Raw genomic sequence first — 14,870 nt, 5'->3', positions numbered from 1 at the left:
CTCTTTTCACACAGGCTATGAAAACAGCACTGCATTCTCTTCAGGGGCTGATAAAATAAACATTACCTTTCAAGCCAGGTAGGCCATTTCTTCCAGGGGTTCCTGGAGGCCCTGGAGGCCCAGGAGCTCCCATGACGCCCATCTCACCTTTGGCACCTAAATGCAATGAATCATCAATTTCATTCTGAACAAAACCTCAAAAACTATCAGTATTTAACTTTTATTTAACTTAATCTCTATGGTATTTATTAACCAATGCACAGACATAAAGCCTGTTTTAAGGGAATTACAAGCACTCAGCTCTCACATAGACCTAAATCAGGTGAAACGATATTTTAAAATTGTGGCAAAATTTCCACAGTTAAGTCCTGGGAAGAAAATTTGCTGTGCACTGTTCTTCATGATAGAATGTATATCTATAACTCCAATAAGTTTAGTTCCCTGGTTTGAAACAAATTGCTTGAAAGCAAACTTGAATTTACTAAAACCCAAAAAGACAATTAGGTACACATTATCTGTAGAATCTTCTGTATCACCCCTTTTATTTGAAGACAGAGGTTCTCAAACTTGACTTCTGAGATTTCTATTCCAGAGGCTGAAAGAGATTACCTAATAGACCAGTCTAACACATGGAATAAGGAAACTAATGTTTAAAACCATGTGTTGGCTTTTGGAATTGTTTGCTTTAAACAAATTCTATTTCCAAATTGTAGTAATGGCTAGAAAAAATAATAAAAAAATAGATTATTAGAAAAGTGTCATAACAATGATGATCAGTGACATTTGACAGTTATGAAACAGAATAAGGCAGAAAACATTTGAATTAAGTTACAAGGAGAGTGGAGAGGTGACAAGGATTTAATTCAACTAATGTTGTTATTGTTTTTATTCTAAGTATATAAGGGTTACTTGTATCCAACTCATTAAGCTGGCATGCCCAGTCATAAAGAGCATCCACCTGTAACTAGTTCAGCCTTTGTGAACTTACCTGGGAATCCAGGTATTCCATCCCGGCCAGGTGGGCCAGGTGAACCCTGAGGCCCTGGGAGACCAGGGGGTCCTGGATATCCTGGGGCTCCTCGATCACCTGGAGGACCAGGAACGTCGAAGCCTGGAGGACCTGGATCTCCTTTCTCCCCTGGAACACCCTGCAACCCTAAACAATGTTGTTAAAGACACAATCTTTTAACAATGATTCAGGCAAGTCTGAGATCTATGTGTCTTTGGGTGTAGTACTGTAGGAATAGCTCAGTTTCATCTACAGTCCACTTCTAGCACTGGTGAACACCCTGCAATTCTTCTAAAGCCATTTATCTAAGGCTTCAAGGTGTTAAAAGGCCACATTCTCCCGAAGAGAAGCATTACTAAAACATTACCAAGTTGAAGCAAATACAATGAATAGAAAAAAAAAAAACCTCAAAAAGAAAACAACAATTCTTCAACAACCCTTTAAGTCTGGTTAATAAAACATAAAGCCAAAAGAGATTAGACTGGGTTGTATTTCATCACTAAGTACTGAGATTCTTACAAGTATATTTCCATTAAGATTCCATTTTACTACGTTCTAAGATAACATCAGCTGAATATTTTTGAAGGACAGCAAAATTCTGCATTGCATTACAATTTCCCTGAATGAAAAATATGAATTGCCAAGATATGCTTAAGGCAGTTTAATGCTAAGGATTCTGAGCTCAAGGTACTGCTGAAACAAACATAGCTTGTTTCCTCCAGTGCACTCTAAAATACTCACTCTGGAAATGTAGCTGACGAAAAAAAATTATTCTTAAATCTGATGTTAAGAAAAGGCTTTGGTAAAGAAACCACAGTACCTGGGGAACCTGAGGTTCAAAAGCCAACGAGTTAGAGCTCATCAGGAAGTTGAGACAGGTAGCAGTAAGGAGTTGTAATAGTCGTTAAGTTAGGAAACAAAATAAAAGCACAGAGAGATTAGAACAAAGAAAAAAATCTACCCTAAAGTTACCAAAACCAGATCTAAGTACAACAAATACAACATCACTACAACGTCATGCAGTTAAGAAAAACCAGACTGCAAGGAAGTCTGGAGGCCTTTGTTTCAAAGCGTAGCTACCACTGTATGGAGAAACAAAAAACTCAGGGAAAAATTTTGAAATATCAAGGGCACATTTTAAAAACAAAATTGTTTTTCCCTCTCCCCTTGCCTAGTATTCTTTTTGCAACAGGGGAACAAGCCTTTTCTGAACTGTTTCTTACACAGAGATGTCACTACTGGCTTAGACACCTTCTGAGCACCTGAGCATACTTTACCAATCTACTTCCTATTGATCTGCATCCCGCTCCAGTAAATCCCATCAAACAGGGATTTTTCCAAAGATGCTGCTTCTTTATAATACACACACAAAAAAAAAATCTCTTCCCCTCCCCACCCCCATTCTTTTAGTTCCATTATGCAAATTTACACCTACAGAGAAAGCACGTTGAATATTACATGCCCTAGCAGAGAGATTATGAGAACACGATGCCAAGCCCTCAACTTTAACTTTAAGAAATATTATTCTGTAACTCTGCAGCGGTGACACTCCACTGCAGGACAAGGTTAGGAGGGATGTCATGATGTGTTCTTTGCACACTAAAAAGATGAAGTTTCCTGGTCAGTTTAGGCTACAGATCCGTTTATTTAATGACAAACATGCTCCCCTTTGGCAGCAGCTTATCCCTGTTAAACTATGGTGTCTCATGCCTGGAACTGCTTGCTTTGCAGAAAATAAAAAAAAGTTCCAGAGGACAGATAGGGACTGAATGCACTCTGTTTAAGGGGTTTCTGTCAGCAAGTAGGAAAAAAAGAATAATAAAACCCCAAAACCCTAGTAATAGGACAAACTCTTTGTCTAGAATGGTAACCAAACTTTTCCAACTAGGAACTAATTCTAACTGAATTTCTGGTTCTCAGAAATGTAACCATATCATAATTAGAATAATACAGAATCAAAAAGAGAAAAAGAACGTTGAGTTACTGCAGTGGTGCAGAGAAAACAAATTCTGAACAGAGAAATTCTTTGAAGAATTTTTCAAATTACCTGAAAAACAGAGCCCCAGAAGCTTTACCCTAATGTTGCATAAAGGAACAGAATCAAAACAGCTTAGTAAAACAAACAAGGGATGGGAGATAGGAATGTAAGGCATTCCACACAAACATGAGAAATAGGAGTGACAAGGGAAATAACAAGGACTGCAAGCGGGACCTTCAACCATGCACTAGATTTCAGAACCACCATGCTGTTTAGTAGCCACAATGATTAGTCAGTACAGACATGAAGAGCAAAAATAAGTATTTCAAATCCATTACTAGTAATAACAACTGTATTTGTCAAAATTGGTATTTTGCAGAATAAGCCAGTGATCACATGAAATTAAATCCTGCTAACAAGAGAAGAAATGTTAGAGAAGGACAAAAGAACATGCATTGGATGACACATTCAAACCAATATTAATACATTCCCCTCACTCCAAATACATCCTGTGTTGCCTTTTCTTGCAGTTCAGCCTCAAGAGCAACCACAGGTTCAGGATGATACAGTAAACACAGTGACCAAGGAAGGGGACCTACTTGCTGGCTCAGGGAATGGCTATGCACATCGCCCAGGCCCCTGCTCTTACTACTGATACATTTAAGGCTTGATGGTGCAGCTATCACACATTACCTTCCCCACTGGGAAATGTGCAGAAAAATACACTTAAACATGACCCATGCTTTATGCATGTGAGTAGAACTCAAACTCCATGAGTCTATTTACTCAAGTGCTTTCCTGCCATCAAGTTGAGCACTTTGCTGAACCTCACCTTACTGCTCATAAAGATCTGAATATGATCAACCAGTCTGTGACTTGTGGTTTTACAGCTGGTCATGATTTTTTCAGCATGCACTGTGTACATTGCCAATCCGAATGCTGGCATACAAACATTCACCAAGAGTGGCTGACACACATGCAATGTGAACAGTCCAGGCACAAAACAGATGGGTTTTGAAGTGTTTCAGCAGCAGGCATGCTCAAGCCCGCAGAGAATGTTCTCCCTGTGGTGACTGCCACACGTTTGCAGTATCAGGAGTTGGTGCACAGCAACCCCATTCCCTGAATAACAATGAAGGGCAAAAGGAATTTCCTTAAACAAACTTTGTGACTGGAATGATATGCATGCATGCATATATACTCTTTGTGCACACAGAAGGAACGGGTTCATACCTTCACCAGTCAACAGTCATTTTAGACAAAAGACAATCAAACTCCCTTCAGATACTAATCCTAATTATTACTGTTCTTAGATTCTACTTTGTCAATCTACTTCAAATTTCACAGGACTCCTAAAAATTGTTGGGTTTGGAGAAAAAAAAAAAACAGAAGTGTGTGAAAAAAATCAGGAACCTCAGAACTCAGAGGTTTCTGTAAGAAGAATTCTGAAACTTTGCCAGGTGTGCTTGTGACAAGCAATGTTTACAACCCTCTTTTACTGACAGGCTTTTGTTAAAACAGTATCACTTCACTACTTAGAGAACATTTTCTCCTCTACAGAACAATGAACCAGCTCATTTGGTTCACTTGTCCTTTGCTCCTTTCCACATGAACTGTGTTACACTGTGCTTCAGCTTCCCTTGGAAAAAAAAATAGTGCCTGGTCACGTCAGGGAGAATCTGAATTACTCCCTTGATTTTGCATTCACCATGTAAACAAAGAGGACAGATTACATTGCGTAAAGGATTGAGTTTGCCTGCCTTTTTTTTCTGAACTAGAACTTCATTTTCTAGATATTAATGTAAAAGTGTTATTTAAAAATACCTGCACCCAGTGGATGTGGAATACAGTTTGGTAAACTAGAAAACCGCCTTGGAATTTAAGAACCATCTTGTTATTTGAAAGCAGGCAGCTGAAGGCAGCTTTCCTCCTCTTTATCCCCAAAACCTCTACATGACACTGTGCTTCCATCTTGTCCTGAAGAGTGTCACAATTAAGCCCTTGACAGTTTGTCACAGCACTTTCTAGAACTTCTGTAGAGGCTCCAAGTCTTCTCCGCAGCAGGATTTTACATCCTTGAGACCTCTTTAAGTTGTGTGAACAGCAGAGCTCTAATTCCACTTCTGTTTTCAGTAAAAATCATCATGCACCAAGTTTTATCCTGTTGACTGGCAGAACAGTCAACCTAATACAAATGAAGTCTTTCTTTGCCTAGCTGTTCAGTGGGACCTTCAGTGTCTTGTGTATCTGCATGGTGCATGCCAGAAATAACGTGAGTTTTACCTGGAGGGCCAACAGGACCTGGAGGTCCTGGAGATCCAGGTGGACCTTGACCACCAATGCCAGGGATGCCTGGTGGGCCTGGGAGTCCTGGTGGTCCACTTGGTCCAGGGTCACCTAAAAGAACACTCTTTTAGTTAAATAGTGAACTCAATTCAGAGATGCTTTCAGAAGCAGAGTGCCTGCACATTGTACTTGAAATCTCATCCTTGCATGCAAATACAGATCCCACACAGGAAAAAACACTTCAGAGAAGCCAGAGATTTGTCCACACTGTCTGGAATGCATGCAGTTTACATTTCTAGGCTACCCAAGAGAGATGTCATTGCATCATAACCCACATCAAACTCAGCAGATGCTCTCCAACAAACCAGGCATGCTCTGCAGTTTGGTGCAGACAATGAATAACAGTAGGAATTGTATCCCTCTGCATGTTGAAGCACAATGCAGCTAAATGACAATTATTCTACTGAAAAGGTTTTACCCCTGCATTAACAGGATTTGTCTTTAGAATACAGCTTTTCAGATACTGAACCCACAGATGGGTATTTTCTCCCTTGCCTGCTGGTCTTTTGAGAACACAAGCTGCCATTTGCATAGGTATATCTCACTGGGACAAAATGGACCCTGAAGTAATTGCTCTCAAGCCAGCACTGCTTGTATTTAGCTGCTGTATGACTCCCAGCACACCTACAGCTTTTAAAGCTCAATTTGGAACAGAAAAGTTTTCAATACCTTTGGGGCCTGGAGTTCCATCAAATCCTGCCCGTCCTGGGAGACCAGGGTTTCCTGGGAAGCCAGGATCACCTTTAGGTCCTTGAACTCCTTTTATGCCTGGTGGTCCTGGGGGTCCAGGTGGTCCTGGAACTCCAAATCCACGATCCCCCTGTAGAGACCAAAAAAAAAAAAAAAAAGTGCTAAATTTCAGCCACCATCTTTGAGTTCAATTTCTTTTTGCTTATCCTTGCTCAAACCTCAGGTAGAGAAGGTGAATTACCTGCCATCAAAAATCTAACAGCAGGTGAAATCCTCCCCACCAACTTCCCACTGATGCAGAAAAACCTCTGAAGAAAATTAGTTTTAATATTAAAATATTAAACAAGCAAACACAAACCTTCTGTCCTGGGAAACCAGGTGGTCCTGGAGGTCCATCTAGACCAGGGCGACCTGGAGTTCCTGGAGCTCCACGAGGGCCTGGAGTCCCTGGGAAACCTACACACAACATGGAGGTTAGGGCAGCAGATGAGAGGAAACCACACGGCATTAGAACAACTCTTTCAGAAATGCTTAGGGCCAGTGCAAAGTTATTTCTTAAAAGAGGTTCTGTGCTAGCTCAAGCATACTTGAGGAGTATCTGTTTGGCTGAGATAACTTTTGACTATACAGTTTTTGCCACAAAAGATTTCTGGGACTTCTCTCAGAGAAGGGCACTCCCCATGCTGTGTGCTCTAAGAAAAATTAGAAACAGTTCACATCAACATTAACATCTTGAGGCAGTATTTGGAGACCATTTATTGGCTCAAGCTCAAACATTCATCATTTCCCAAAGTTTTACCCATTTATTTTTTGTCCTTTGTTGACTGAAAAATGTAAGCTATCATGAAGGATCAGTACAGTGATCAGAGGAATAGGAGCTCAGCAGGTTTTTGATCCTGATAGTTTCAAAACTGTTATAAAGATGTGTAAACTCAAGAGAAACATTTTAAAGGATTCTAGAGGCAGACATCAACTCACTAAGAAAAAGCAAAAAGACAAGCCTCAAGGTCCCCTCTTCCAACACAATACAGTACTATGGCTGTGAACATACCTTTTGGGCCTGGTGGACCTGGCAGTCCAATGCCAGGGATACCTGGCTCTCCCTTTGCACCTGGGATGCCTGGTAAGCCACGCTGACCTGGCTGACCAGGATCTCCTGTTAAAAGAAGAAAATCAACATAGATACCAAGAATAACTACGTCAGAATAAAAAGCTCTTAAATTCTCTGCATATTTAGTTGTTGCTTCACCTGGAAGACCTGGGTCACCATTTCTTCCTGGAGGACCAGGGGGACCAGGAACTCCTGGTTCTGTAATAGTTTGTCCAGGTTCACCTTTTGGACCTAAAACCAAAAAAAAAAGAAGAAATATATATCACACTGTAGGAGTTTCACGTCTGTTTTACTTTGAGCAGAAAAAGATGCACACCCCAGACTTACAAAGAACTTCAAATACCAGCCACACTTTATGCAATATGTTATCCTCCTCTGAGGCCCACAAAGCACTTATAGGCTTAGATGCATTGTTTAATTTTCAGATCTTTTTCTTGAAATATTTCTTCTAACTTCCTCCCAGGGCACCATCATGCGAATAGTATTTTGCACAGCAACAAACCAGGTGGCAGTTACACTGCACTTCCACTACAGCCAGCTGAGAAGGAGAAGCTTCTCCAGAGCAGAAGGGTGAGTCACGTGTCCATAGTAACAGCACAAATTCTTCTCACTTTGCAATCCTGCAATGGCCTTCAGTAAGGGAGATTACAAAGACTAGGTCTTAGAATGCCTTTGGGAAAAGATTCAAAGCAGCATGATGTTCTGAGAACTATCTTGGATGGAAGGACAAAACCTGATTTTACAGCTTTTGTTCACCAGCATACACAGATCAACTCACCAGGAACTCCAGGAGGCCCTGGACGACCTGATACTCCTTGGATACCCTTTTCACCAGGCGAACCTTGTGGACCAAAACCAGGAGGTCCAGGCAGTCCTTTCTCTCCAGGAAGACCTGGTATTCCTGGATCACCTGGAATACCCATTTCTCCTTTGAATGCAACACTACCCTGGAAAAAGGAAGAGCAAGATGGGAAAGAGGAACATGTATTCTTAGCAAAGGAATAAAGTGTTTCATTGCTTTTGTTTTGAAACTCTTCAGCAGTTTCCACTGTTTCAGCTCTCAAGGCCATTACCCATCCACATCTTACTAACACAGTAAAGGACTAAACCTGGCTACTTAATTGTTAACACTACATAGGTGAAGTGTAGACAGTGGCAGAAGGGACCACGTGACACTATGCAAGAGAAGTCTCATCTTCTTTTTAGAAGCATTGACAGGCTCATGGATTACCTCTTGATATCATCACTAGATCAGTATATATGGAAGGGAATTACTGTGCTGGTCACATTCAGAAAACATGCATTTGACAGTTCTCCTGTTTGCACTATGTCACATGCATCCAGGACTTCCCAAAACACCTGTCCAATCAAAGAGAGAATAAAATTTACTCACAGGTTCTCCCTTAGGGCCAGGTAGACCTGGCAGTCCATCTCGTCCAGGAGTGCCATCTATGCCAGGAAGACCTGGAGGTCCCGGGAAGCCAGGGTCTCCTTTGTCACCTTTCATTCTTGGAGAAGTCAGGACATCCCCAGGGTCTCCTTTAGGACCAGGTCTCCCAGGAGCACCTGGGGGGCCTGGGAATCCCTGAAGAAGTAAAAAAAAAAAGAAAGGAAAAGTATTTTAGTTTTCCTTTCTTTCCCTCTCTGAGTTTGACACAATATAAGAATAATGAATTCAAGGTACTTAAGACAAAGAAGAAGTAATAGACAAGAATTCGTATCTACCAAGCATGCAAAGGAGACACTGTTTTCCCACCAGAACATAACACCACCACTTACTGGTGGCCCTACAAGGCCAGTTAATCCAGGAAGCCCCTTTTCACCTTTTGGTCCAGGAAAACCAGGAGAACCTGAGTAGTACAGAAAAACACAGAAGAAATGTGTCTGTTTTACATGTTTACAGCCTGTTTCTTCCTAACACTCCCCAGCTGTGCAAAGCAGGCCATAAACCAACTACATACTGGAGCTGGCAACTGTGTATCTGCACTTGTACACAACACACAGAGCATTAGCATTATATGCAGATACTCTGCTAGGAAGCGACTTTACGGAATATATTAAGCGCAATAGCAGACTACAGCCTTACCTGGACTACCTGGAGGTCCTGGTGGTCCTCTTTCCCCAGGAGGCCCAGTTATTCCAGTTCCTATGCAATTGAAGCATGTGTCTCCTTGATCACCTACAAAGATTTGCATTGAGAAGCACACTTGAGCATCAGGTCTTACAAAACATTAAATGAATTCAGCGTAACAGCAATTGTTTTAGTGATTCTGAGGTACAGTGCCAAATCCTAAAGTCCTACTTAACGTAATTATACAACGGCTTAAATGTTAGAAGGCTTCCACCATGAAAGCCCAACTGAAGCCTTCTGATTGCTAGGAGTCAGACAACCAATATCAGGTATTATTAGAATTCATTTAGGATAGTGCAACAGAAACAAAACAAATGCTTTCAATAATAAAAAATAAAATAATCAACTTTTTTTCCTCAGCAGAAGAGTTGTCTTCTAAAGTCAGTACTGGACACTTCAGAATGACAGCTCTAACACACAGAGCAAAATTTCAAACTTTAATTATAAACTCCAAGAGTGCAAAGAATGCTTTGTTGATTTGGCAAGTTAAACTTATTTTATATATATAAAAAAAAGGAATGGTTTAAAGAATCTTAGGAACTTCCTTCACATAAAGACTTTTCTGACATTCATTAACGCAGTATTTAAGCACTTCGTTTAGGTTAATTAATCCTTACAATCTCCGTAAGAAAAAACAACTCCTGTTTGAAAGGAGTTACAAAATTAAGTGAGATGCCCAAAGTCATCTAGTATGTCCATGCTAGAAAAAGATTCTCACTTACCTATATCAGCATCCTCATTGCAAGGTTGTCTTTTTGGAAACAAGGATACACATTAAAGATGTCTTTCTTTTGCTTACCAACCAAACAAACGCATTGTAGATTGACCAACTCAAATTAGGAACCTTGCATTTGCAATTTCAATGTTGTTTTTCATTAAAAATGTCAAATGTATTCATAAGGTGAGTATAAAACTTCTTCACTGACTTGGCGACTGCTGTTACAAAGCAGTACCTGGGAGGTAACCCATAAACCTGAAGTTCCATTTTACTTCAATCACAATCTATGCCAGGCCCTATCACTGGTTGTACCCTCAATCACTTTTGAAATTCCCGTTTCAGCACTAGATAAGGGACTATCCTATGCCCAAACAAAGCTACTTTCTTACTCAGAAAACATCTGCACTCGGCTCTGCTGGGAAGAGACACTGTTTGTCCTTATTTAATGCAAGCTTTACACTGTTTAACAAGCTTTAACAAAATGAGAGAAAACAAAATAGCTGTGACACTGCACCTTTTTGGCCTCGCTCCCCAGTAAAGCCTTGTTGTCCTGGAATTCCTGGGGGACCTGGTGGCCCTTGCTCACATAACCCTTCACCTAAGGAGAACCAGGAGAGGATTAATGATCAATTTGCCTTAGACTGACAGCTGCACCAAAGACATGCATTCAATACAGAAGTGTTCTACTCCGTATTTGTGTGGATGTTTTAATCTACCTACACAATCACAGATTAAACATGTTGGCAATTCAGAGGACAGCTAATGAAAACCTACCAAACTCAAGGGAAACAATCAGTGATATTAGACAACAATCATCAGCTCTCCTTCACAACCTCAACTATCTCCCACTACTTTCCACAGCCTACACACTTCCATCTCTACATTATGTTCTGCTATTCACCCTCATATCAAAGTATGGGTATGAAATAATATCAGAGATTTGAGATGCCAGTGCCTTCTCGACACTAAAATCCTCTCTGAACCATGTTAGCCCCTCTCCACTACAGCTTTCCAGTTCTCATATTCCATCTCTCATTCCCTATTCCCTTACACAAAAAAGGAGATAAAAGTATTCATCCAATCTCGAGTCAATTTTGTGTGGTCTACACATTAGAATATTTATGGAATGAAACTGGAATTCTGAAAAATTACTCCTATACTCCTGTACTCCTAGTAGGGAATAGTATCTCCAAGCACTTATCTGATCTTATCATGAAAGCTAAATTTACTCCAAGAGGTATCACAGTGGTTACCTCCAGCTTTACACACAAATTTTAATACAACCTTTGTTAGTTGGATTAAGTAAAATGTAGTATATATTGGAAAAATACTTAAGCTTGTACATTTGGGCTAAATCTGCTTGGCCCTGGAGGACTATCATTATTGTGTGAGTTAGCACAAGGTTCCCTCACGTTTGACAAGATTTCTTCCCCTTCAGTCTAGCTGACTCTCACAGAAGTCACAGCAGGGGTCACTTAAGGTGGAAAGAGGTATGGTAAAGTCAGACTGCAACTCACACCACTGCATTCTCAAATTCTATAATTGTCCTTAAGGCTAGAGTTCTACAAATGCCTTGATTTGCAATGGGAGCTATTTGGAGAATGTATAAGCATAGCTTGGAATCCCAGCTGCTGACAAACTTCATCTTTGGAGGTAGAATTAAACAAAAAAAAAAAAATCAGAATCAAACAAACACACACAACAAAATACAGAAAAAAAAAGAAAAAAGAATGTCAAAGCTGCTCAGTCTCCTGTATTTGCTGACTGTGGTCATGGCTTACCAGGAGGAAGAGATGGTGCTGGTGGCCCCGGTGGTCCTGGTGGTCCTGGAGGTCCTCGTGGTCCATCAAGTCCTGGTTCGCCAGGAATGGAAACACCAGGTAAACCTGGATCTCCTTTCTGTCCTCTCTCACCAGGTAAGCCAGGTGGGCCAGGAGGTCCAACAGTAGTGATCCCTAAGATGGGAATAACTTAGTTCTTTGATACCTCAAAAGTTTAAATAACTTTCTTACAAGGATGTTAACAATACACAATGAATAACATGCTACAGATAAAACTTGTGTCTTTCCACTTAAGTACTCTATCATATTTCTTTTATGGAATCAAGCTCCATGTTGATGTGCAGTGTTTCACGCATGCTCATCTTGCATTTTCAGAAAATTTTGTTCAAAAGTTGACCAAGACTCAACAATTAAGTTTATGAAGGACAAAAATAAGAACAAACCAACCCAATCCAAACCCCAGGAGAACTAATGAAAGAAAGTACTAGCTGAAAAAAGAATGTTTACAAGCTGTAACACCAGAATCAAAGTTCTTCTCTGTGCATACGTAAGGCAAATACAGGTGTCAATGTACAGAAGAGACTGGGCTTGATGGCACACAATACTTTCACTGTGTAATGCAGTTAATGAGGTATACTATAGCATAGTGATATAAAGTAAGTTACTCCATTAAGCTACTATTGGTTTAACAGCCTGCATGATTAGCATCCTCTGCTCACCACAGCAGTGGCAACGAATGTTCAGAATTCCTTGTATTATCCCCATATGCTAAGGACCACCCTTCAAGCTCAAAGGTAGCTCTACATAGTTCTGCCTTCAGTTTCTGCTCAGTCCATCTGTCAAAAGGAGTGTCAAAAGACTGAAGCCAAATATCTGTTCAGACATTTGTGCATACAACTTACTTTAATTCTGGTCCTCTTACCTGGTGAACCTGGCAAGCCAGGTGGGCCCGGCCTACCAGAGAATCCACGCTCCCCTTTGGCTCCTGGAAGTCCTGGCAATCCTTTGCTACCTTTTGGTCCCACTGATGCATCAATGCCTGGTCTGGAAATGATCTGTAAATGTTTTACATTTACGTGAAACAACTTGCCAAGAAGAGTCACAGGAACAGTAAAGTGATGGGAGGGAGGAAAAGTTCAGCGTACTTCAAACCATATACCAATCACAGGGTGTTTTTCATGCTCCAAAGAATTACCATGTACGAACACCAATAAAGAGCATGCCCACTAGGAAGCACTTTTACTGCTAAGCCATCATGGTTAGAACAGGCTTAAGTAAAGCTGACTCGGTTTCTGGTCTCAGGTTATAATCTAGCTTTGTTTGTAAACTAGCAAATCCTTGAGTATAGAATGTACCTCAAAAGAAGATGACAATTGTTTCTGTTAGTGAATATATGAAATCTTTACTGGTTCTGTTATTTTCTACACAGAAATGGGACTCATGGTATCCCAAGAGCTATGATGAAACAACAGTGTCAATCAAACGCATAAAGAAAAGAAAGCATCAGCAACTTACAATTCCAGGAGGACCAGGGGGACCAGTGTCACCTTTTTCACCCTACCAATGAAATTGAGAGCATTTTTTTATACTGCATGTTAGTACACAAGAAAGTTTTTGCAAATATTCAACACTGTCGTAGCACAGGCAATGCAGTTACTACTCAGCCAGAACTGACCTCAGTGATGGCAGATTTTCAAGATACTGTAGCAGTAATGACAAAAAACCTAGTATACCTTTTCACCGTCTCTTCCTGGAGCACCATTTATTCCAGGACCACCAGGTAAACCCTTCAAGAACAGAAAAAAATAATCACACTCTGATCTTTTCCATATCAGAAGAAAAAGCTTATAGGGAGACTGCTTAGATTATAAATGCATGAGTTACTCACATCCCTACCAGGCTGACCAGGTTCTCCATCTTTGCCAGGCTTTCCCTTCAAAGACAACATAAACATTCATTGAAATAAAATACTTCACTGGTGAAGAATTCTTATGGAAATTATGTTACTTACTTCCCATTTTTCAACAAACCAAACTTGCTTTTGAATGCAGTCTTTGTGATAAATACGTCAAAGACTTCAAGAGAATCCTCTCTTGCAAAACAGATCCTAACACCCTGAACACTAGAAAATTATACTTAATTAGGAAACCAGTGTAATGTGACCAGTGAAATTAAATACAAGCATTTTTGTGTTTGAATTTTAACTCTTCTTTAAACCAAATGCAATTTTCTGAATAATAGTATCAACAAAACCAGAAAGTGCAATTTTGCTCAGAGAATACATACTGCTGCTGAACAGATTTGTTATTGCTGCAATAAAAGTAGTAGAAGCTCCACTTTATTCTGGACCATTCACTGGGCTATTGTTAGCATTACAGAACCAGTATGTATGGGGGACACCTGACGGAACACGACTAGAATAGGTGATTAAGCTTCTCCAGAGTGCCAAAATCAACTCTCAGTCATTGAAAAGTTGACAATAAGACCTGACAGATACAGTGTTTTAGATTATAATGTGATTTGTGAAACCTTTATTATTAGTGATGAACTTTGATTCTCAAGAACAGGGTTTGAAGATTTCCTGTTAATCTGCTGAACTACCTGTTTGGTTACATATAATGACATTTTTGTGAGTGTGTCTGAAATAGGTTTGTGCCACGCACAATCATGTGGAACCCTAAGAGGCACTGAATAGCAAACCTGCACTTTAAGTATGCAACATGCCCAAATTCAGAGTAAAAAACCAAACAGAAATGTTGATAAACAAGTTTTTAGGAAAAGGCACGTCCCATATTCCCTCAGGACTTTCATGCTTTCCAATCTCTGTAAATTTATGTGGTTCTCATTTACTTTTGCACAGAGAAGCAACTTGGAAAATTCAAAACCTACTAGAAATATATATATTGAGAATCCTGGTTTTGTGATTATGTCTCATTTCTTATATTCCTTAAAGAACAGAAATAAAAGCTCTCCTACAAATCTCAGCATCTAAGAAGGATTTTATCTAGAATACCAAACATTCGCTTCCATTGTATTTATTTCCTATGGAAACTGGGAAACCTACTACCAACATGTTTCTAAACAGTATTTATACATTGTCCAATTA

General features: G+C 40.1%; 1 protein-coding gene across 1 annotated transcript in view; it reads right to left on the bottom strand.

Moving 5' to 3' along the window:
* The window catches only part of COL4A5 (collagen type IV alpha 5 chain), a 79,997-nt gene that overhangs the window by 21,396 nt on the left and 43,731 nt on the right, over positions 1-14,870 (bottom strand). The window contains exons 16-32 of the mRNA XM_054388600.1: positions 13,653-13,697; positions 13,498-13,551; positions 13,280-13,321; positions 12,687-12,819; positions 11,765-11,938; positions 10,498-10,581; positions 9,221-9,313; positions 8,914-8,984; positions 8,528-8,719; positions 7,913-8,081; positions 7,273-7,365; positions 7,075-7,179; positions 6,382-6,479; positions 6,003-6,153; positions 5,271-5,384; positions 989-1,156; positions 67-156 (exon numbers count right to left, since the gene is read on the bottom strand). Coding sequence (XP_054244575.1) covers positions 67-156; positions 989-1,156; positions 5,271-5,384; positions 6,003-6,153; positions 6,382-6,479; positions 7,075-7,179; positions 7,273-7,365; positions 7,913-8,081; positions 8,528-8,719; positions 8,914-8,984; positions 9,221-9,313; positions 10,498-10,581; positions 11,765-11,938; positions 12,687-12,819; positions 13,280-13,321; positions 13,498-13,551; positions 13,653-13,697 — 1,876 coding nt within the window. The remainder of the gene's footprint in view (positions 1-66; positions 157-988; positions 1,157-5,270; positions 5,385-6,002; positions 6,154-6,381; positions 6,480-7,074; positions 7,180-7,272; positions 7,366-7,912; positions 8,082-8,527; positions 8,720-8,913; positions 8,985-9,220; positions 9,314-10,497; positions 10,582-11,764; positions 11,939-12,686; positions 12,820-13,279; positions 13,322-13,497; positions 13,552-13,652; positions 13,698-14,870) is intronic.

This window comes from Indicator indicator, chromosome 17 (assembly GCF_027791375.1).
Source record: "Indicator indicator isolate 239-I01 chromosome 17, UM_Iind_1.1, whole genome shotgun sequence".
Lineage (NCBI taxonomy): Eukaryota > Metazoa > Chordata > Aves > Piciformes > Indicatoridae > Indicator > Indicator indicator.
Note: the sequence above shows the minus strand (reverse complement) of the source record. Positions and strands in the feature narration are given on the sequence as shown.